Genomic DNA, 24,336 nt, shown 5'->3' on the forward strand with positions numbered 1-24,336 from the left:
AACTTTGTGGTTTGAAGGTTCCTGAGTTGAATATTGCGTGAGACACTTGTGCTTTTCTGTTCGCCACAACCATTCTGACAGGTTATTAAATATGTACCCGCCTCATAGAATTTTACGTCATTCTGAAGCTTTAATCTTTCAGTCATGTTACAGAGGTTATTTTTCCATCCTGTTAAATAAAAGAGCATCGAAAGCTAAACAATGGGCTACAGATGTGTGAATATTACAACCTCATCTCACTTCAGACAGCATCAAGCCAACATATTTCATGTTTTGTCTCAGCAACTTTACTTGATTTGGGTAATTTAGTAATAATGTAAAAAGAAAATTATATTAATTTAAATACATGACCTCTTGTAATCATGATTTTATATAAGAGCAGCATCCATGAAAGCCTGAGTCTGTAAGGAACTTAAAGTTCTTATGTCCCTCAAATTTATCATTCATCAACAGCTGATGGAACAGGTGCCGAACAGGTGAGTCAGCAGGTGATTGCAACCATGATTTGGTACTAAAGCAGCCTCCATGACAGGCTGAGTCTCTGAGGATCTCCAGTTTGTCCACAGATGTGTGAGAAAACCTTTGAAATGCGTTCCTCAAAGAAAGACTGGAAGGGATTTGCATATTTCTCCCTCTACAGTGCAGAATATCAGCCTAAGATGGACACCCGTGACCTCTGACCCCTCATCAAGAACCGTCATTCATCAACAGCTGATGGAAGCACATGGACGAGGGATTACTGTGGGAAACCTTTGTCAAGCACAAAATACAGAGTTCCATTCACAAGCTTTACTGTGCAGGAAAGAAGCCTGATGTTAACCTCGTCCACTTCTCTGGGCTCGGAGGCGTCTGGGATGGACCATCTGTGGTCAGATCCATCAGTATTCCAGATCTTTGTTGGAAGAAATGGAGCAGAAGGAGCATCCAGCCTGCTGTCAGCAACCAGTCCCTGCAGCCAGGCCATACCGTGGTTGTTTCAGGGCCCTCGGCAAAGCTCATTTCCACCTCTGTGATGGCAGCATTTTACAGCAACATATGCTGCCTTCAAGACCACATTTTTTCCATGCATTTTCCAACCAGACAACGTAAAACCACATTCTTTCACGTTCCAAAGGCCTGGCTGAGGAAGAGGAGGCTGCTGGACTTGCCTGTCCCCAGTAGAGATTGTTAGAAACAACCCCCCCCCCCCCCCCCCCCCCCCCCCCCCCGTACTGTTGCACACCTTAAGGCGTGTTAGCAGGAAGAATGGGACAAAATAACAGCTGAAACTCTTCATCAGATGGTTTCCTCAGTGTCAGAACGTCTTTAAGTGTTGGGAGAAGGAAACATTACAAAGTGGGAAAAGATTCACTGTCACAACTTTTATTTTCTTGCTTTACTGTGCAGGAAAGAAGCCTGATGTTAACCTCGTCCACTTCTCTGGGCTCGGAGGCATCTGGGATGGACCATCTGTGGTCAGACCCATCAGTATTCCAGATCTTTGTTGGAAGAAATGGAGCAGAAGGAGCATCCAGCCTGCTGTCAGCAACCAGTCCCTGTAGAAGGTATGGGGTTGTATCAGAGCTCCTGCCAAAGCTCATTTCCACTTCTGTGATGGCAGCACATCTTTTCCAGGGACGTCCACCCCGTACTGCTGCACACCTTAAGACGTGTTTGCAGGAGCAATGGGACCAAATAAGAGCTGAAAATCTTCATCACTCGGTATCCGAAACGTCAGAACGTCTTTTAAGTGTTGGGAGAAGGAAACATTACAAAGTGGAAAAAGATGCACTGTTCTAAGGTTTTTTGGGAAAGTGTGTGTGTTGCAGGCTGGATGTGTAAAAATGGAGGCAACTTATTAACAAATAAGGTTGCTGAGACAAGCCGTCATACTTTTATACTGTCCCAACAGCCCAGGATTCCTCCTTTAACTGCAGATTGTTTTTGATTTGACAAACAAACAGGAACAAAGTGTGTACTCAATGCAGCAAACATATGGAGATATATTAAGGACACATACTGTCAGCATTAGCTTTAAGCTGATGTGTGTGGAGAGTCACATCATTATGTTATTCTCCACTTCTGTCCCAGCTGTTTCCTTTAAACCTCCCTCTGATTCACCTCTGAAGAAAAAACTCTGTCTTGTCTTGTCTTGTCTCTTGTTCGTCTAATTTTCTTTCCAGCTCCTGATGTTTAGACGTTTCCTGCCTGTCTGTATAAATGCAGGTAGCTGTCAGCATTTGTGAACAGTGCAAACAGGGCTTATAAACACTGGTTGGTAACATTGAGGGTCCAGCATGTAGGACACAGTGACATCTAGCAGCACAAATTTAATATTACAACCAACTAAAAATACCCACATTTGCCTGTTTGGTTTGTCCCTGCTGGGCTACCGTTGTCACATGGTCAAGGAAAGAGGAGTTTGACCCACATGGCCTTTAGAGAGAAATAGCCAAAAGAAATGGGTCTTGTTTTCTTGCTTCTCTACACTAATTAAACAGAGTTATGGACATTGCATTTCTGCCAGTGAATCGCTCTGAATGCTGCACACTCGCATGCTAACAGCTGTGTGCTGGTGACATTAGGACGTTACGCAGCAGATAAATGTGACTTCATTGGGAAAAAAATTCAGCTTTGTCTTCAAACTGAAGATTGTTCTCTTGGATCTGGACGCTACGCTGCATTAGTTGGTCTTACTGGTTACCATAACCAGCCCCTCAGTTGTTGCTGTTTGAGGTGAAGCATCGAACCAGCATGAGACCCGGTTCAGTCTAAAGAGTGTGTCCGATGTTACAAGTGATAATAAGAATAGAATTATATATGAAGGCCTTCTGGTCCACTTCAGGTGACCATGACAGAAATACACCGATTGTAAAATAAAACAACATACTTTAATCCATTAACATGATAAAGGTTAATATAAGTCTTAATGAGACATTGCTAATATGTTTGTAGACCTTTATTTTCTGAAACATCAACAACCATTTATTTAAACCAGTGATTCCCAACTTTTTAGTTTGAAACAGAAACGTTTAGAGTTTATTTAAAGGGACGAGACAGAAAGCTGCAATATGTGTGTAATGAAGGAGGCGGAGCCTACGGCCAAATGTGACCGGATGTCAGACAAGATCTAAAAACAGTGGCACCTTTTCAAGACAAGATCATAGAAAAAGTGCGCAATTACTCGTATCTTTGCCACTGCACAGTGACAAATATGCTTGTGAAGATAGCTGCCGAGAGATGAGTACCATCGGTACCGGTGTAGGTACCAGATCTCGGGGCCCTGCGCCTTTTGGCTGGACGTTGGCACGGTGACGTAAGGGAATGTGATTGGTCCGGACAACTTACTGAAGAGGTAAAAAAACCAACCTATTTAAGTCGTTTTCGCGGCTCTTCGTAGGAAACATGGACGGCTTTTACAAAGAAATCCAGCATTATCTTTCGAAAGGGACTTCACCCCCGAGCACATCTGATTCTTATGAAATGGGACGCAATGTAGTTTGTAATACAGTTTCTATTAAATAACCTCATATTGGCAAAAAATACTTCATTCGTAAAATGTAAATAGTGGGGTAAACGTAAACCCAAACAGGCGCAGGGCCCCGAGCAGATCTGGTACCTACACCGGAGAAAGATGTTGGAGGAAGTGCTGATGGCTCGATTGTTCCAGCTTGAGTGATCTGGAGTGCCCCCAAGTGGAATCCTCCAGAAACAGGCGTGGTAAATAATCCCTTTCGAACCTGTTATTCTTGTTGTGACTACAGTCTTCTTTCGTTCAAACTTTAAACATAGGCAAACTCCAGTAATCCGGATATAATACAGGAATATTTCGGTCTGTAAGAAGTAATAACAGTATATAACGAGGCAGTGGAGGCATCACATGTACACATCTGGTGTTAGACGCTGTTTGACTGCCTGCTATTCAGCTCAGTCTGCTACAACAGGCCCGTTGTTCAAAGCTTGTAAAAATTCCATCACAGACTGATGAATGAACTACGTTCTTATGTTAATTTGAAATTATGGAAAAACTTAAGACGACAGGAGACCCTGCATTGCATGCACACCCTGACATCTAGCCTGCTGAATCCTTGGAGTGTGCCAGGAATGTGGTTGACTGGTGGATGGGGAGAAGGAGGCATTGCACCCTGCAGTGGTGGATAGGAGAAACAAAGGAGAGCTAGCTTTGTTGCTTGTTGTCTGATGTCAAGTCTTAGTACTTCTGTTTACTGTTTTCATCTTTTAAAACTCAGTAAAACAACAGTTAATTTTGTATATAAAAAAGAAAAGCTGAACATTGTGGCTGTGGTGGTTTCTTTGCATCTCCTGTTATCGACCTATGACTGCAGCGATTTGCAGTTACTGTCACAGCACTTCTGCTAATGAAGTTGTTTACTGGTTATGACCATTTAATTTGTTTGGAAAAATGTTTTTTTTTACCAGTTGTATTTGAATAATTGTAGATTTTACTCATCCAGCCAGAAGTCTGGTGCAGCCTCAGTATGGGAAGCACTGATTTAAACACAAACAGCCGAGATGACAAACATGAAGACAGCTGTCAAATCAAATGACTACTTTATGCGGTAATTATATGCCATTGTCATACCAATACAGTGTTATAGACAATCTGTCTTTATATGTATATATATTTATTGTTGGACTGCTTTGAATACAAAGCTGCTTCAGTCAGTTCTGTATTTACATTCAGAGATATATTATAAATATGGTTCTTCACCTTCTGCTGGGTAATAAATATTCAAATCTATTAACATTGTATATATATTCAAAACACGCACATCCATTTGTACAGATATTAAATGTATTTACATACAGTATGTCACATTGTTGTGAGTGTGCAGGTGCTGATGGCCTATTTGAGATTCAGTTCAGGATGTTTTGGAACCCGCTGAGGTCCCTGAAGGCAAACAGAATATTGCTTTGTGTTTTATTGACATTTTCCGAGCAAGCTGACTGAAGCAAAGTCTCGACTGCAGCCTCCTTTTCACTGAAACCAGATCTGGACTTGCGTTGCCCGGGGTGTTGTCTCCTGTGATATTGCTTTCAGTATTGCTGCTGAGCATCGTTTGCAGAGAGAAAGCCGGGAGAGCGGCGCCGCAGTAATTGACAGAGTTTAATAAGGGGTGAGGGATTAAACGGGAGGTCGAGTCTGTTGCAGAGTCCGGTCTCGGTACACTGTAGGGGTCAGAACAGATCCTGAGGGCCCAGGTGGATGATTATAGGTGTGGCTATGGTCTGCGGCTGGTAATAAGCACTGTCGATGTACAGGCCACCTACAGACAGGAGACACGAGCAGCCAGGGTTAACAGGAACACTAATGATCATTATCATCAGCTATCAGAGAGCCTCCTCTCTTACTTTAAGGACATGGAGGTGGAAACATATGGGAAGGTGTGGATTACTCATCCTCGCTCCACGTGAAACAAAAGACTTTTTCTTTAGTTGTCAGAATTAGTTGGTTGCCAGAATTTGAATAAGCTGTTGGAGGATATCTGTCAGTGGCAGAGAGCTCTGTGGTTGTTGTCTCCCATTAAACCTGATTTCTGTTTAATTTGTTCTGTCTCTGAACGTTACGCTGCGGTTTCTAGTTTTAACACTTATTGTTGGAGACTATGATCAGATCACACAGCCTGTAATGCACTGGTCAGCGCAGGAACACGTCTTTATTCATAAAATGGACAAATTACCTCACTGATTCACATTCACCAAAGGGCAATTTCAAGCAATCGTTTGAAATGTGAGCTAACATGATCCTAACATGAAGCTAACATGATGCTAACACGATGCTAACATGAAGCTAACACGATGCTAACACGAAGCTAACACGAAGCTAACATGATGCTAACACGAAGCCAACATGATGCTACCAGGCTCTGTTCATATACACCAAAAAAGGCTTGCAGTACAAATTTGTATTTCAGCTTGCTGTTGTGTGAAATAATGACACTATAGCTATTCCTGATTCGTGTAAGTCACAAATGACAACTTTATTCTGTTTTAGATGTGCAAGGCCCTAACTGAGTTTCAAATATATTCTTAGAATAGCATATTTAGTTCAAATTTGTTCAAACTTCACTTACAGTTTAAAAATATAGTTTGAAACGAGGTTCCATGTATTTTTTAACTAGATGACAGTTTCTCTGCCTGCAGCAGCAGAAGCTCGATGTTCCTATTGTGACTCATGAAGTCAAACACTGATGTTTTGGAAAAGATAGTGGTCAGGTTATTTAAAGTAGTGCGAGGTATTTGTGAGTGGGCGGTGCCTTCCCTGCAGTGGTGCCAGTTTGGAGAATCCATAGGAAATCCTGACAGGCTAATTAAGCTAACTGCTCATCAGAAGGGATCCATGAGAAGAGTGCATTTTTTACTAATGTTGGATGTTGTCGACTTTGTCTCTATTTGCTCAGTCAAAGAACGCTGTGTTGCTCCATGTAATTGCCTGCATGGCTGGTCAGCTGTGTTCTTCCGGTCTAATCCTGAAAAAGCACAAAAATGTACCATCTCTGAAGTGTCTGTTGAAGTAATTCCATCTTCTGTGGCCCTGTTTTGGGTAGCTTTTAGCTTGGCTCTCCTGTATGGATTTCTCCCTGATTCTCCAAACTGAGAGTGCTCTGATTGCTTTCTTCTGCCAGCAAAACGATGACAGCTCATAAGTACTTCACACAACTCCACTTACAGAAGAATTTGGCTGCTCTGCTGCATGAACGGCTGAACTTTTCTCAATTTATCATCGGAGATCCTCAACACTTGCAAGCCGAGCTAACGGTCCAAGATGATGCAGATTTCTCTTCTTAGAGTAGAAGAAGTAAAGGTAAAGGGAATAATGGATTCATATTGTAATTCACTTATATTTGGGTATATATTTAGATTTTTGTGTTGCCAGATTTGAAGATTTAAATGCACAAATTGAGTTTTCTCCAGCACTGTATCCCTGTGATATTTGGACCAAACTATTGAAAATCACGTCAACTTGTGGAAAAACGGCCGAGTATGTCTCTTAAAGCAATGAAACACACAATTCAACCAAAACACTATGAAAAATCTTGTTGCCATCTTTTCTGATGCAAGATTTTTATCTAAAAACACAACCAATGGTTTTAGTTTGGTGAGTAAGGAGCTAGTGCCCCATAAATTATACTGTAAAATGAATAATATGACACTTGACTGAAAACATAATGAACCACAACCATATTTGACAAAAATATTCATTTATTTAAAAAGAATATTACCTACAAACGGATCAAAATAAAATATTTAGTATTTTAACTCGACACAAAGTGGCTCATACCAAACCGTAAATGTAAACATCCAATATCAAACAAAAGGAAAAAGGCTTCTCAGTGCAACCGCTCATTGTAAACCTGTTTTGTTTTCTCACCACAGAAACAACACAATTACATCATTACAAAAATAAAAATGGAAAACAACATCCAGGAGTGATTGTTAAAGGAATAATCCACCTTCTTGGCACCTGGTTTATCTTTCCTGTGTGCTCTTTATTATAATTCAGATGTAAAAGTTGCTTTCCTCGTTCTCTACTGTGGACATTAAGGTCCAATCCCAATCTTCTCTCGGCTCTCGTGTCTGTTTTACACATCAGTAAGTAATGGTTATCCAGATGACCACCACTCCTTGATTCTAGAAAAAGGACAGGAACACCTTACCTCTGTGAAACAGGGGTGTTGGGCCTAAGTTGAAGACGATGAGAAACAAAATACAAACTAACAAGTGTCCAGTGTAGGAATCTAAATAGAAATCTTCTTTAGGAAAGCAGCTTCTTTACTGTGAATATTATTCCAGCAATCTGAGGCCTCAATCAACCAAACATAGCAGGTGTTGTTGCTTTGGTTATTTACTTATCCTGAAGAGGATGTAAAGTAGTTTTTGTGCACAAATTGAAAATCTTGTGTGTTTCTGTAGCTCTGGCTGCTAAATTAGCGCCACATGTTGCTCATCCTCTGCTCTGTCATTGTTTCAATGGTCAAACTAACTCGCACAGCAACAGTGAGGCTATACAGCTGTTGCAGCTTAGGGGAAGTTAGTGGTGCTTAAAGTGAGGATATTCCTTTAACAAGTCCTGTAAGGAGGGTGGGGGCAGTCCTAATAGGGGTAGAGGTGGGTGACGGGGTAAGTTGTGGGGACTCTGATGACGGGGACAACTACTGAGGACAATCTGGAGGGAAAACCTGAGGAAGAGCCAAGAAAACAAACTTAAATGTTGGAATGAGGTGAAAAACAGACTGAATGGATGGGTTGATCGATTATTGAGCACATAAAGAAGGTTTACCGTAAGCAGGGAGGGCGCCTGCAGGGCTGTAGCCATAAGGAGCACCGAAACCTAGGAGGGAAGAAAAGATGGTGTCTGCAAAGGTAAGTCAACTGAGGAATAGAGTTGTTCCATTAAAAGCAGTGTAAACATGGTGCACCTGCTCAGACAAGCTGATTAAACCTTTTCCCTCAGTGCTGACTGCCAGGAGATGAGCCTGAGCTGCAGGTCACTTTACAGCCTTTGACTGGACGTCAGCCCCATCATGCAGGACATGAGGCTGAGCTTCCAGGTGTCAGGCAGTTATGTTCTTTACACATCCACTTATCTGTGGCTTTTTTGTGAACTTCTTCTTCTGCTGACAGAATGAATATGAATGTTTTTTAGTGTATCAGAGCCATGTAAACTGTTTTTTTCACTCCTCACAGCCATGAGCTGACATTTTCTGGTGCCTACGCACCCTCTGCCCAAAGAAGAGCGACACCAGAGAAGCACACCAACGCACACCTCTGCTGGGTCCTCAGACATGACTGAGAGGGATCCCTTTGGTTTAGTCCATCCATTCATTCACTATCTTCCACTTATAAGGTCAGAATCCCCATTCTACTACTTCAGGAGACCAAGGAGAACTCCAACGCTGAGCCAGGGGCTTGTGACAGCTCTGTGAGTAGCGTTCAGGTAGTTGGTCACGTGACTCACCTGGAGGGATGTAGCCATGTGTGGGAGGGGTGCTGATGTACGGAGGTCTGGGGATCACAGGGACGCGTGGAGGTCTGGCAGCGAGAGTCGGGATGGTCAGCACCGAGGTCACGGGTCGCTTTGGCTTCACACACACACACACACACACACACACACACACACACACAGGCCATAAGAACAGCGTAAACATGGTTTGATTTCAGGGTGAAGACAGCTGCACCTCAGCCAGTTCAGTCTCATTTGATCAAACTTCAGAAGGAGCTGCAGAGGTCTTTGTGTTGCTGAGAAATATTTCCTAAATATGGAATTTGTTGCTCAACAAGTTGCATACATTACAGTAGATTATCCTCACTTCTGAAACAGTAACTCTGACGGCTGTTTACTCACTGGAGGGTTGGGCCGTTTCTTCTTGTTGCTCGTCGACTTGGAGCCGGAGAACAGGCTGTTCAGAGCGGCGAGCGCTGCGCTGGCCTTGGCTACTTTCTTATTGGGACCCGTCCCCCGAAAAACCTGCTTGTCCACCTCCACCTGTCACAGCACATAAAAGTGAGCATGATTCAATCCAGGAGCGTGCGCTCCCTGTGATGCTCATGCTAGAGTGTGGACCAAAGGATGCCGATAAGTGGAGCAGGATAAGTTCTGAGGGCTTCTTTTAGGGTTTCTGTCACAGCCAACAGAGCCGTTTCAGTGGAGTGGCCACTTTTAAACCCAAGGAGGTTGTTTAGAGTAGATAAAAAGAGAATATGTGAATAAAAAATAGCATATTTTAACTTGTTACAGAGATATTTATGACTTGTGGTTGTAAAACTGAAGAGTTGGACTGACAATCCTACTCTGCATCTCTTTAGTCTGTTTCATATCAGAAGTCTGTTTGGTGTTCAGCTACCAAATGTTAAAGCTGGATGTTTTGAAGCTTCCAAAGACATGAACATCATGCACAACTCAGAAAGTGGCAATGACAGAAACTCCAGTAATATTTGTGGATGTACAGGAGCACGCACTCTTTTTAACCCTGGAGACAAATGTAATGAAACGGAGGTGACACACGGTGCAGCCCGTTATTTCTGCAGTTATCACTACGCTGTGGCAGAAAAGAATGAAACCTCAGAGTAAACATGCAGCTTCAATCACAGAACACAGTTGGGACATTTGGCCTTAAAACTACACAGAGATTTTATTGGATAAATTGGCTTCGTGTTCAGCTGTTTTTGCTGCCATTTGAAGTTTCTTTGAAATGCAGGAAGCAGCGAGTTGCAGAACATAAAACACATTCCCTCCTTCATCAATTCCTAATAAGACCCAGTGAAAGGCGGACAGGAAATCTATGAAGCTGAAGGGTGTCAGCGTGTGTGTGTGTGAGATTTCGTACCTCTATGATGAAGCGTTTGTCGTAGCTGCTTCCGCTCTCTGAAATCAGCTCGTATTTGAGGCCGCGGCGCTTCTCATTCAGCTCCATCACCGGGTTTTTTCCTCCCGCCGTCAGGATTGGACCTGGAGCTCGAGACTGCTGACAGACAGGAAGAAGAGAGTCAGCTGCAGGCTTCATTTGGACTCAGCGCAGTCTTAATGATGATGAAGTAAAAAGAGAAGCCCGGTCACATGTTAGAAGATGCGTTAAAGTCACATTTGTTGTCATGGATGTTTGGAGCAGCTAAAATGTCTGACTACAAGCATATCTGAAGCATCTGGAGTCACCAGCATGTAAAACTGGTTCCATTAAGGACTTTGGCTAACATCAGAGACCTGAATTTGATGCGGGCAGCTAAGGGCGGCCAGAGGAGCTCATTGAGGGGTGACGTGTTCTTTTAGGCCGACTGAAGTTAGACCAGTTAGGAGGGTGTTGCACGGGCTGGGAGACCAGTTAGGAGGGCGTTGCACAGACTGGAGACCAGTTAGGAGGGCATTGCACAGACTGGAGACCAGTTAGGAGGGCGTTGCACGGGCTGGGAGAAGACCGTGGCCTGCACCAGGAGCTGGGTGGCGTGTTGGGTGAGATATGGCCTGATCTTTCTTATGTTTAACAGAGCGAAGCGGCACGAGGCAACATGATCTTTAAAGGTCAGCTGGTCATCAATCATGACACCCAGTCTCTATCTACCTTTGGCGGAGCAAGAGATAGGGATTAAGTTTGGATGCAGATGCTGAGGTGTACGGTTGGTTTGCTTTACTGACGAGATGAAACTTCAGATATTTAAAATTTGTGATTATTTTATATCATGACGGAGGTGGTGTTGTGGTCAGTGAAGTATCTCCTCATCATCAGATGGTAAAACCAATTTGTGTGTGTTTCCCACCTCCTGTGCCTCTGTGGAGGAGGTGATGGATGTGGAGCTGGAGCTCGTGGACATCCTGTCGTTCTTGCCTTCGCCGTCTGACTTTTCGTCTGCGCTCAGCGAGTCCAAGTCAGCGTCACAGCCGAGTACGTAGCCCAGAGCCTGCAGCGCCTGAAGAGGACAACAGAACAAACATTGTTTTACATGCATCTGCTAAACTGAAGGCGTCACACTGTGACATCCTCTGACTGAGCTGTTCCTGAGCAAGGCACTCAACCCACAGCTGCTGCTTCAAAGCCAACAACAGCAACACAAAACTGGCTGCGCTGCACGTGTGAATGCAGTGGTGACAGCAGCTAAAGTTCAATAAGACATCATCTTCTGTTCGCTCATCGATTGCATGTTCGGCTGTTTTTTGTCTCCGTTAACGGTCGGGTTTTTAACAGAGTGAAGACAAACTGCAGTGAAAGGCAGAGAGGACAATGGTTGTTGTTCACTCACAGGAAGGTCGGTGAAGCAGACAAAAACATCATTAAAATGTTCTAAAAAAGTGTTTGAGCCTGGTTTTTTGTCTGAAAGTCTGAGGGGTGTTAGATGTATTGACAGAAACCACGTTATGACTAGAATAATAAGCAAACAGATTTCTGAAATTAAGACTGAGAGCATTTTCACTTCAGAGACAAAAAAAATAAAAAATCAGTCTAAACTGAAGGAACAAAGCTTAAATTTTAACTCTATTCCATCCAGCAGTGCACAATCCTCAATGTTTAGCTGCAGATCGATGCTTAAAAACAAATATGTCTTGATGTTTGCTCATTTCAAAAGGTCAAACAACAACTTTCCTATTTCAGTACCTTTGGTCCGTCTCTTTAAACCCTTTATTTACCTTGAGGGCGACTTGGAGCTTTGCTGTTCTCTTGGAGTTCCCAGTGGCCTGATAGGTGGTTCCCTGGATCTCTACAGACATGGTGAAGACTGGAGCGTGGACGGGCCCAGACTGGGACAGCAGGCGGTACTGAAGACCCGGGTGGATCTGGTTCAGACGCATTAGAGCATTCATGGGATGGTTTGGATCCGTCATCCTCCAGTCCAGGACTAAAGTAGGGAAGAGGCACACGTCAGCTGAATGTAGATCCCCTTTACAAGAAATATAGCCTGCAGTTACTCATTTCTTTAGCTGCATCTATGAAAAACAGCAAAGATAAGATTTGACAGACAGAAAATAGGATTTCTGCAGCAACAAGGTGATTCCCAAAGAGCTATTAGCTGAAAACTTGGCATATCTCAGCATGGTGTGCAGTGTGTCCTTAAAACATTTGAGGAAACTGGACAAGTGGAGGACAAAAGAAAAAGTGTCAGGCCTAAAAAACTATCTCCAGCAGATGAACAGGATCTGAAAGTGATGTCCTTAAGAAAGAGGAAAAAATCCAGCTGTGACCTGACAGGACCTGAGAGATGCATCTGGACCTTCAGCTGATCCATCTACTGTTGGCCCAAGCCTCATCAGAAATGGTCTCCATGGAAGGGTGGCTGTCAAGAAGCCGTTCTTAAGGAAGGGAAACAGGGAGAAAAGGCTGAGCTGTGCCAAATGACACAAGAAGTGGACTGAAAATCAGTGGCAACAGGTCTTATGGAGGGATGAATCCTCCCCAGAGCCCGGACCTCAACATTATTGAAGCAGTGTGGGATCATCTGACAGAGAACGGAACAAAAGGCAGCCCACATCCAAAGAAGAGCTTTGGGATGTCCTTCAAGAAGCCTGGAGAACTATTCCTGAAGACTCCTTAAAGAAATGACAGAAAGCTGGTCTCAGAGGGTTCAGGCTGAGTTGGAGAATAAAGGAGCTCAGACCAGGTATCGACTCAATTTGTACCTTAGATACTGTATTTGCGATATATAAAGAAATGAAGGGCGTCTTAAGACTTCCACACAGAACTATACGTTGGAAACAGAGAGTGAAAACAACACAGACATATCAGCTTCTGAGGGAAACATCCTTTATGTTCACTGAACAGATTGTTACAGAGCAGGAAATGTACAGCTTTATTCTGATGAAAGCTGCCTGCTGTTAAAAAACAGGAATTAAAGGAAAATTGTCGGGCAGATGGCTGAAAAGTGTAAATCTGTTTGAAGCGGTAAGAGCTGTAGACTCAGCTGGTTCATATTTACAACAGCATGTTGTTCTCTCTTGTCAGGGGAAACACTGTTATGAGGGAAAGTATTAGATTTTTAGCCACATCTGGCCATTCTTGGTATGTTACTTTCGCCGTTTCTGGATAATTTTAATGTAAATGTTAAACAAAACGTTGAGAGCGACCTGCTAAACTTAAGTAATGAAATGAGAATAAATCTTATTTTCATGCGATTCTACAGATAGAAAGACTTGCATTTATTTGTGATCAGAGATTTTCTTCTCTTGGATTTCTTTCTCTACATTTCCTTTATGTGCAGAAGAAGAAAAAAGAAAAGAAAAAATCAATAAACGCACTGCTGACATGTTCTCAGGTTGTGCAGAGCAGAGATTTTCCTACAAACGAACAGATGGTAGGTCGAGCCTCTGCACTGTGGAGGCCATCAACACTCGGGCTGGTAAAATCATTTTCACAGAAAGCAACTCATGAACAAGATGGACAGACAACAACACTGAGGACACGCAGGTTATTATGATCAAAACTCTGAGAAGGGAGCAGCTATCACGCCCACGTGTCCTTTAATATAGAAACAGCCAAAACAACACGAGTCCCACAAAGACAGGAAGTGTCCACAGGGCAGAAGTAGTAATACTGTTCAGACAGCACCAACAGGTGCCACTTTATTTAGTCAGAGTTCCACGTCTGATCAAACATGCTCGGTATGTTGAAGGAGTCCATATGGAAGCAGATAGGCGGAAACCCGGTAAAACAAACGTATACCGAGCATGTCAGAGACCACGGTGAAGCTTTGGGAAGAACACCCACACATCTGTGAGGTGTCCAACATGAGAGAAAGAAGACAAACGGGTCGAACCACCAGCAACAGCTGGATAAACATCAGTCAGTCTTATATTTCGCAAGAGGTAACAGGGCTTCATAATCAGGGAGACCAATCGCCTGCTTCACAGGCACAAGCCAGTCAGTTTTGCAGGTCGAGACTTGCTGCCTGTATCTAATGTGTGCAGTTTGGTTCTCAGCATCTGTGTGACACAGAGTCGAAGTCTCAGTTCCAGAACAGGAGGTGTCAGATGCTCCCTCCCCGCCTCTTCCCACCTGCAGGCTGGCAGCAGGTGAGGAATTGAAAGACATCTGATCTAACAGTATGAAGGTTTAACGTTACCTGACAAACTTAATTTCTGCTTATCTGAGACAGTAAGACATGAACAGGCAGCTCAACTGGTGGGTTTATTTTATTAATGTGTTATTTTCCCGGTCTTGCACTTGTTGTCTATTCCTGCAATCAAACCACGAGGGAAAAGTCCTCTGCCAGGGGTCCACTGACTCCCAGGCTGAGGCAGAGGATCCAGGCTGAGGCGGCCGACCAGGCCTCATTGCTCTCACTGCTCATGTGCAGGAATCGCTAAAGAGAGCGGGATGCAGATAACATCTAAAAATTAACTTAAAGGTTGACTGGCTGACTGCTGGTACTGTTCTATCCTGGATAAATGGTTGGGACAGCATCATTTAGGCTCCCACTGAAGCCTCGTCTCTCTGCAGCGTCTCTCGAAACAGTTGCCGCCATGAAAAGCCCACAAGGCTCATGCTGTCTTCCGCGCACTGCACAACTTTAAGACTAATGCCCGACGCCCTCTCACATCTAAAGACAATGTCACTTTGCTTAGTTTATACTCCTCCATGCCGCTCGGGGGGTGTGGCTGTGTGTTTGTGTGGTTTCAGGGGTTATAGCCGTGCTTGCTTTCCTTGCTTTCTCTTCCGGTCACAGTTAACAACAGTAACCAATGGCAACCGAGGTGGAGCAGCTGTATTTGCAGTTGGAGCTCATCGATATTGAATGGGGGGGAATTTACAACACTGGTTCACCCACTGAGGGACCAGGATGAACAAATGCACTTTTGATATTTTTTTAATGTCAACGGGCCGATTTGACGAGCTTCTTTGCCGTGTACAGCCATTAAGACCGGAAAAGGCAACTGCCGGAAATTACGTTCTGAGCGGACCAATCACCTTATGGGCTGCGTCTCCACGACGTCTCGTTACTACGTAGTTACATCGTTGAAATGAGGAAGTATAAACTACGCTTAAGTCGTAGACTAAATATGTTGCCGAGACTTTAAAACTTGAGATCTTTCTCGGTCTCTATTTGTAAAATCACAGCTGGTATTTTACGAGACTATTTCCCATCATGCACCTGATGGAAATCCTTCACAACAAGTAGCCACGGCTGCATCCTAAATGCAGCGTTGTGTGCTGAAAAACTGGCGAAAAAGAAAAAAAAAACGGACACGAGGAGATGAAACTTCGTAGAGACATTTGTGCTGTTGCCATAGTGCAACTAGTCGCTCCTCCTTTTGCACGGTCCAACAGAACCGTGCCGGGTTTTTTTTACCTCATCGCCATGGTTACTGCGTTTGGAAGTGACTACAACGCACGTCTTGGTTTAAAAGGCAGAAATTTAAACATATTTGATTTTGTCGTAACCCCAAAATGTGAGAAAGACTGCCTTAAAACAGCCTGCATTGAGTTTTACGACCACCTTAAATGAGTCGGCAGCCATTATTATTTGTTTTTTACAATGTGGGCGTGACAGAGCTGTGGGCGGAGCCATATTAGCATATTCATGTTTCCCTGTTCGCTGAATATTGGAGAACTGGCAGCCGTATCTCATGCTATATTTGGGAGTTTGCACAGACGACTTTAAGGGGATTAATACTTTTTAAAGATGAGACTTTTTCGTCTTTAATCTGCTTCAGTTTCTGAGAATTTTTCATCACAGTCAATGATGACAGTGATGAAAATAGAACAAACTTCTAATTAAAACTCCCTACAGTTGATGGTTTTCTGTTTACAGAGGCATTGATCAGATATCAGCCAGCTTCAATAGTCAGTTTGAGTGACGTTTGTCCAGCAGCTCGCTGCCTGTGATGGTCACAGTGATGCACTCAGGACTGAAGTGTGCCTCAGTGTGAGGATAGTTTCAGTCACTGTGCAAGAAGATGAAGGTGCTGATGGACAGGTGCTGAGAGGAAGAGGGGGAGGTGTTAATGCATTCTGTGTGTGTGAGCGTGGTGAGGAGGTGGGATAATTGCGTGGCCGCTGCCTGCAGTATTAATCCCTCTCCATCTCTGCCTCCCGTCACCTCCTTTGAACTGGAAGCAGATGAGAGTTGCCTGGTCGATCGTCCCAGTGAGTACCGATTTAATTACTGACACCGACAGCCAAGACTGAAGGGAGGAGGAGGCGGAGGGACTATTTACAGCTGCAGCAAACAGTTACTTTTATTGTCAGTCAATCTGGTGATTATTTTCTGATTTAAGTACTTCTACAGCCAATAGTTTATTATTAACCTGTACAACCAGCGAACATTGGGCACTTTAACTTAGAAATTAATTGAAATTATCCTCAAAGTATCAAAATTAATTTCACTAAGTAAGCTTGAACTGATCCGTGTGAGCAGAGTAGGCTCTACTCTGGAAATATATATAAATATTTTCATTTTTTGGGGATTAACTGAGAATGAAAAGCAATAACTGCAGCCTTTGAATTTGAATTGTTTCCTAAACTCTGATATCAGTGTTCAGCTTTCACTGGTTAAAATAAGCTGCAGATGTTCGCTGTTGATAAAATGTTTTGCTGATTCCAGATCGAGATTCAGAAAAAGTGAAGATAAAGATGAGAGATCATCATTCCTTCAAGACACAAAGGTCAGGCAGAGATCCATCAAACACGAAGGTGAAGAAGAAGAAGAAGAAGAAGAAGAAGAAGAAGGTGGCTCTCAAAAGGTCGTGTGCTCACCACACAAACTGATGCTAGCAGTATAAACGGAGGAATGTACGGACACAATGTTGCCTTCTTCAGGCCATTAATGGGAGAAAAAAAGCACCAAAACTATAAATGACTGGTAGAAGACAGAGTTGTGTGTGAGGATCACTGCTCTGATGGTGGAGGAGCAGGATCACAGAGAGACCTTCGGTTTTCTTGAACTTTGTGGAGAACTGGCTCCGACATGCGTTCAGTTCGAATGATTCATATCTATAAGGGTCGTTCTACAGTATTTATTACCTGGATAACAGAAAACACAGAAATAAAGATCTGCATTTCACTTGATTGAAACTCTGATGAAGAGCAAACCTCTTCAGAGTGCAGCTTTAGTCCCGTTTGTTTCTCTCTGATGAATAATTCAGTCTTCGTAGTTATTTGGATCGTATTTCAGATGGTTTCTATTTCCAACCTGACCACTAGATGTCAGTAAGAGTCATTTCAGGCAAAATGGCGACACGCGGTCCCATCTGGTTTGAGCTCAGTGGGACCAGCTTCAGTTTTCCGGCTCCACGCCTCCAGGATCTGAAATGACGGAGTGAAGCGTCACATGACCCGGTGTCTGGACTTCAGACTGACTGACTGATTCCTGATGAACTCTGGATGCTTCTTCCCACGCTGCCTCACAGCTCTGAGGAAATCTGATACCGCGACTCAATTTTCTGCTTCAAAGATGCATCTCACCGAAGGCCACTGCTGCGAGAACATTGACTTCTTTGTCAAGCCGTGGGGCGATATGGCGACTGATGCCTCGTGGAGATATGACGGGGATGAGCTGGTGCCACTAAACTGTATCCAATAAGGTTCTGTGAGGATATCAGAGTCTGCAGCTGAATTGAACACAGCCTACAATAGGTCACATTCAGGCAGGTTCAGCTTATTTTCTGTCCTTTGACACAGAGATGAACACAGTCTGCCATTTCTAACCCGTCGGGTTGTCTGGATCCTCATCACACTGGAGATTTCTAAGAAAAGCTCAGCCTCACCGCTTCACCTCTTTCAGCCCCGCTGACGGCCTCTGAAAAGCACCTTGTTTACAGTCAGATGGTGTTTACACACTGACACACACACTCACAATCGGAGCTTTCTGTCTCTGTCCTCGATCAATATCCACTTATCTCCCGTTAAGAGACACCAAGTTTTTTCAGCCTGCCTCCCTGTGATGTGGCGCGTCTGATCTGCTCAGCTTTCTGGTGACTGACGCTCAGTTTTATGCGTTCACATTTGGTATTTTGCCTAATTCTAATTGCATGGAACAGGTTCCTAATATGAGCTTCAGGGGAGATGAACTGGACTCAAACGTTCCTGTCAGTCTCATCAGTTTGTCTCTCAGACACATGCAGCGACAGCATCAAGCTGTGCAAACCTGTGCAAAAGTCTTGAGTCATCCCTCATTTCTTTATATATTTCCAGGAAACAGGTGCACTGTTGTGGATATTTACTTCTTAATTATTTTATGCTGAATTGAATCTTATTTGTTATATCTTATAGTTCTTCCAAATCTTAATCCCGTGTACATGTATCTATTCTTATATTTTGAGTTTTGTTATATTTTATCATCTATTCTCACTGTTTTTACACATTTTATCCTTTCCACAGTTATTTTATCCCCCTGATATTGAGGTTAGGTATATAAGAGCCAGGTATGCTGTTATTTGCATGTGATTTAGCACGCTAATGGCACTTAGACTGGTTTCTAATTGTGACCTCAGTAGACGTAATTGGGTAAATGCTGATAGTTCTGCTGCTGCATGCTTTCGCTTTAAATAGCAACACATTTGTTCGATCATTCACACCAGAGAGATGCATTAGGACTGGGATCCTGGGGGATCCATCACAAATCTCACGCAGTAATGGTCGGGAAATCCATCGGGAGCAAGCAGAATTAAGAAGACTTGCCTCCAGACTTCCCAACCACAGATTTCACCAGGATACTTCGAAGAGTCAAACTGTGCATCTTTGGATTTGAGCACTTTCAGGAAACAGCACAAGTGAAAAAAATGAGAATAATTCAAATAACTCAAGGTCAAATCAATATTCAGCACCATCTGATTCCTGTTTGAGTCAACTGTGAGCACTTCTCTGAACTCAGTATCTAAAACCAGGCAGCAGTCAGTCAGATGTGTCAGTTCCTGCAGTTTGGAGCCGAGCGGAAGAGCTGAAACCAGCCAGTTGATGGTAAAAGTCACCTTTCATCCTTTTGATAAAGTCTCTGTCATCCGACCCCACATCCTCCCGAAGCCTCTTCTGACAACCGCCTGCAGAGCAGAAACAAACAGAGCGATCACTTAAAATGTCACACACACCATCATCTAAACATGTTATTGTTTGTGTCGCCGGGGTCTTTTCTGCACGGTTTCTAAGCAGGTGAGTAACAGGAAGGCAGTAAAAAAACTGAGTAGAAAATGGCAGGAGATAAAAATAGGAACCTAAATGCACACATGGATGCACACAGATGAAAAAATGATACGACACAGACCTAACAGCCTTGGAGAAGGCTTGTTGGCAGGCAGAGGATCCATATTCAAGACCTTGTAAAGCTGTCCAAACGCCAGGAGACGTATCGCATGCTGAAACAAACAGCAGACAGAGGAAGGTGCATCACTGAGGTGGGAGAGCAGCAAAAACCTCCAGCTCTCCCAGAGCAGAGAAATAAACAGGCAGCAACGCTACCAATTATTCTCTGATCAATACGCTTTAATTATCTGGGAAACTTGTGGGAGCAGCTAGTGTAAACCAACTAATTCTGTCGGGAGAAACTTCAAGCGTTATTGTGGAGAGACACAAACACTGTGGGCACAAACAGAGCAGAAGTACAGAAGAGTACTCCCAGACTTCCGTTTTATCGGAGCAAAACAAAGACGGCAACGGAGCGAGAGGATGGGAGTGAAAGATGAGTGTGAGGATGTGGCCCGGGGGCAGACTTTGTTGTTCGGTGTGCTGCACAGCAACAGCGGCACCATTTGCAGCAGCCATGGTGGCTGTGTGGGTGTAAATGGTGAAGCCTGTTCCCACGCTCATTGGATGGCTAATTAGGCTGCCAGTTTGTCAGGCCTCCGCAGTCTGAGGTCAGAGGTCAGCTTTCTGTGGATTCACATATTTACACTGCTGACATGACTCACCTTAAACAACCTTCCTTCAATCAGAGGAGCAGGAGGAAGCGTTTCTCGTCCTATTTCCTTGAAAAATGCTGATTTCGGTGCAGCAGACCGGGTGAAAATACACCCTGGTGGGATGTTTCAAGGTCACACCGCTGAGGAGTTTCTCCCATCGGGGCGGCTAATGACTCCAATCAGTTAAGTGAGCGTCTGCGACTGGTTTTATTGCAGGAAAACAGGAAGGCGAGTTTTATATGCTCTGTGGGGCTGATGTAAAGATGACGTCCATGAAATAAAAGCCATCAGAGATTTCGCTGTGCTTAAACATCTCCTGAGAGACTCTGAACAGCACCGATGTGTCTGTTAAATCCCTGAAAAATACTGAAATAATGATGTTACTTCAAGAGGATGAGTCAATGCAGAGATTTCTCTGTTTAATAAAAACTAAGCAGCTTTTTTTCACCCCACTGGTGAAATGTAAGGCTGCTGAAGGACTTCAGCACCTTTGGGCACACGGGGCTCGCTAATGGAAGCTTTTAAGGTCGAACCGTTGAAGCTAACAGGACAACGAGGGTGGGATATCCTCCCTTTTTCCCCAAAAGCTTCTGCCAACGTCCCTTTAACCAAGAGCTAAAGAGTCTTCACACCTGAACAAAAGATGTTTTGGGTTGTTGGAAAATTTATAGTTATACTATGAGAAAAGCTGCAAGAATAAGAGCTCTGTGATGGAGGGAGGTTTCCTCCCCCCCATCTTTTCTCTTCTCATAATACTGTGTATCAAGCAAAAGTGTTTTGACTGCATGTACTCATCTTTCCCATAATATTAAGTGGCGGGAAGCGCCTTTTCCCATAGCAATGAACGTCTCTTCCCATAATAATGAGTGGCGAGAACTGCCTTTTCCCATAGCATTGAACGTCTCTTCCCATAATATTAAATGGTGAGAAATGCGCCTTTTTCATAACATTGAACGTCTCTTCCCATAATAATGAGTGGTGAGAACTGCCTTTTCCCATAGCATTGTGTGGACAGCAAGCATAAACAATATAATTAGCATTAGCACCATCTTGTTAGCAGACAACTCTGAGCAGCTTCCTGACAGGTGGTGCTGACTTGTCTCTTTCTTGCAAGAAATAAATGTTTTGTGTTAATTGTATCCAGCGACTCTGAGCCTAATTTTGAGAGAATTTTTCTAACATGGGTTGTAACCTTCCAGGATATGTTCATTTTTCATTTAGAAGCACGTCTGTGTGAGTTCAGCTGAATTCACTGCATGATGCGTTTCTATGTTACTTGAGTGGTGATTTTGTCAGATGAAATGCTTATAAAAAAAAAAAAAATCAGGGTTTTATTAGAGAAATGTCCTGAAATGTCTTAATGTGGTGATTTTCAAACATAATTCATCTCCAATAACCGCTGACCTACAGGCCAGCAGTTTCATCATCTCCCACCAACCAGCTAATAACACAACTGATGACATTTTGGAATCTTATCGCTAAGCTGAGGGAAAGATTTCAGGCTATGAAATGCAGGCTGTGGGATGCAACCACCCTGACGTGGAACAAGACTCAGAGGCTGTTCTCCCTGATGTGATGAGGCAGCATGCTTTACAATACAGACACACCTCCCTGATCCACACGGAGCTCTGTGCGCACATGAGAGTACGAGCACAACTTTTACACATGCGTTGGGCCTTAAGGGCGCAGAAAAGTGGCGGAGGCGGAGTCCCGTGTCGCTGTGACCTTTGACACCTCGAGCCAGAGTGACGACGGCGCTGCTGGTCAGAGTTTGGCGATGCCAGTCCAACGTGTGAAAGCACACACGAGGTGGGATTGTTTCGCCGGTTACGACCTCACATAACGGCACAGAAGCGTAACGGCGGTGGATCGGCTTCCAGCCTCCATTCTGCCTCTGGGCGTATTGAAATGTGTCTGAGGCAATCAAAGCTTCCTGAGTGGTGATCTGTCTAAAATCAGAGGTGGACAGGCATGAAACTGAGAATCTGAGAAGCTCTGGAACGCCATGGCAGCCCGGTGAAGGTTTATTTTTCAGCTCAGACTTTAAAACTTTAAACTAAACGGTGACGGCGGCGGAGCGGCTGCTCTGTGGCGTGGACACACCTGTGCGCTGTGTGTGATGGCGTCCGCCTGCTGGGCGCTGAGGTTCGACAGGACGTCTGTGGCTTCCCTCTCACAGGGGTCGTGAACTCCTGGACCTCCTGTGAAGAAACACCAGAAAACTCTTTGACCCCATCTTTATTTCTCATGATGGGAGGAGAAAAAGAATCCATTAAACAACCCTCTGAATTCAGAAAAACTCATCAATGATTCAGTGCTGAAGGAAAACCTTAAAAATCCAATCACGTCATCACAAGGACCGACTCGCTGCTCCTCGCTGATCAAACGAGCAGCTGAAGGTTTCCCAGATGAAGGATCAGACAACAAAAGCAGCTTTGCTGGAAGAAACACTTCTGAGGACACGACTCAGAAGCTAAATGAAGGCTAAAGCGGAAACATTTTCCCGCCGCCTGCTGTGCAATAAAAATACTTCTGTGGCTAAATGTTCACGTTGTAAAGTGCTCCTTGTTCCTCAAGGCTACATTTAAGCTCATTGTCTCGACTCGGTGAGTTAAACAGAGCAAACTGAGTCAAAGATCGACTCCATGCAGCTCCGTTCAATAAGTTAACATCCCGTAACGCGGCTGAATATCAGGCATCATCTGTGCTGTGAGGAGATGAAATGTTCAGACTCTCAGGTCTGTTTGGAGTAAAAACAAAGAAAGTAGCGTTTCTGTTCCGTTTTCTGAGAATAAACTAATAAAAATCCGAATTTCTAACCCAAACATTTTCAAGCTGAGGAAAGAAAAGCAGAAAGAACACAGAGAAAGAGCCTCTATGTGTGCTTTAAGCGTCGTTTCCATGGATACGAGGAGTAAACAAGGCTGCAGAGGCGCACGGAAAATGTACTTTTCGGTTTTTTGGGTTATTATTCAAAGACTAAATGAACCGTGTAAAATAATAATACAGTAATTCAGTCAGTAGGTGAGGGGAAAATAAAGCTGGCAGTGGTCCTTTTAGAAGAGGTTAAATAAAACGCAGAGCAGCTTTTTTTGTGTTATTAAATTAATTATAGGAGCTACCAACAGTGAGTGATGTAGTGCAACAGCAAACATATTCCGAGTTTGATTTTTAAACCATTTACCTACAAAACAAACCTATTCCAGTACGTCTTAAACTTCATGCATCTATAAGGACTCTGGGAGTTGATCCAAAGCTGGGAAACTGATTGGCTTTAAGCCCACTCTGCACCCCAGCAGCCCCTTAAGTGCTCAATGGTTCATATAATCATGAGGATGTGCATGTATCTGATTGGTTGGCATATATATATATATATATATATATATATATATACATATATATATATTATGGCATGCCGTTCAGGAAATTAATCTTTGAATATATGGAATGAAACTCTGAATATATTGAATGAACCTTGAATATATTGAATGAACCTTGAATATATTGAATGAAACTCTGAATATATTGAATGAACCTTGAATATATTGAATGAAACTCTGAATATATGGAATGAAACTCTGAATATATTGAATGAACCTTGAATATATGGAATGAAACTCTGAATATATTGAATGAACCTTGAATATATGGAATGAAACTTTGAATATATGGAATGAAACTCTGAATATATTGAATGAACCTTGAATATATGGAATGAAACTCTGAATATATTGAATGAACCTTGAATATATGGAATGAAACTTTGAATATATGGAATGAACCTTGAATATATTGAATGAACCTTGAATATATGGAATGAAACTCTGAATATATTGAATGAACCTTGAATATATTGAATGAACCTTGAATATATGGAATGAAACTCTGAATATATTGAATGAAACTTGAATATATGGAATGAAACTTAATATATTGAATGAACCTTGAATATATTGAATGAACCTTGAATATATTGAATGAACCTTGAATATATGGAATGAAACTCTGAATATATGGAATGA

At 43.2% G+C, this 24,336-nt stretch overlaps 1 protein-coding gene across 2 annotated transcripts in view; it reads right to left on the minus strand.

Moving 5' to 3' along the window:
• Positions 1-3,369: 3,369 nt before the first annotated feature.
• Positions 3,370-24,336, minus strand: part of LOC140309402 (spermatid perinuclear RNA-binding protein-like) — a 72,034-nt gene continuing 51,067 nt past the window's right edge. The window contains exons 9-18 of one of the 2 annotated variants that reach the window (XM_072387246.1): positions 22,418-22,515; positions 19,681-19,771; positions 19,391-19,459; positions 12,119-12,327; positions 11,254-11,403; positions 10,329-10,463; positions 9,347-9,487; positions 8,960-9,083; positions 8,282-8,332; positions 3,370-5,267 (exon numbers count right to left, since the gene is read on the minus strand). In XM_072387246.1, the coding sequence (XP_072243347.1) occupies positions 5,179-5,267; positions 8,282-8,332; positions 8,960-9,083; positions 9,347-9,487; positions 10,329-10,463; positions 11,254-11,403; positions 12,119-12,327; positions 19,391-19,459; positions 19,681-19,771; positions 22,418-22,515 (1,157 nt within the window). In that variant the 3' untranslated portion in view covers positions 3,370-5,178. Of the gene's footprint in view, positions 5,268-8,281; positions 8,333-8,959; positions 9,084-9,346; positions 9,488-10,328; positions 10,467-11,253; positions 11,404-12,118; positions 12,328-19,390; positions 19,460-19,680; positions 19,772-22,417; positions 22,516-24,336 lie in introns of both variants that reach the window. The other variant, XM_072387245.1, reaches the window with a different exon arrangement.

The sequence above is a fragment of the Leuresthes tenuis genome, unplaced genomic scaffold, assembly GCF_036924035.1.
Source record: "Leuresthes tenuis unplaced genomic scaffold, fLeuTen1.0.hap1 SCAF_6, whole genome shotgun sequence".
Classification (NCBI taxonomy): domain Eukaryota; kingdom Metazoa; phylum Chordata; class Actinopteri; order Atheriniformes; family Atherinopsidae; genus Leuresthes; species Leuresthes tenuis.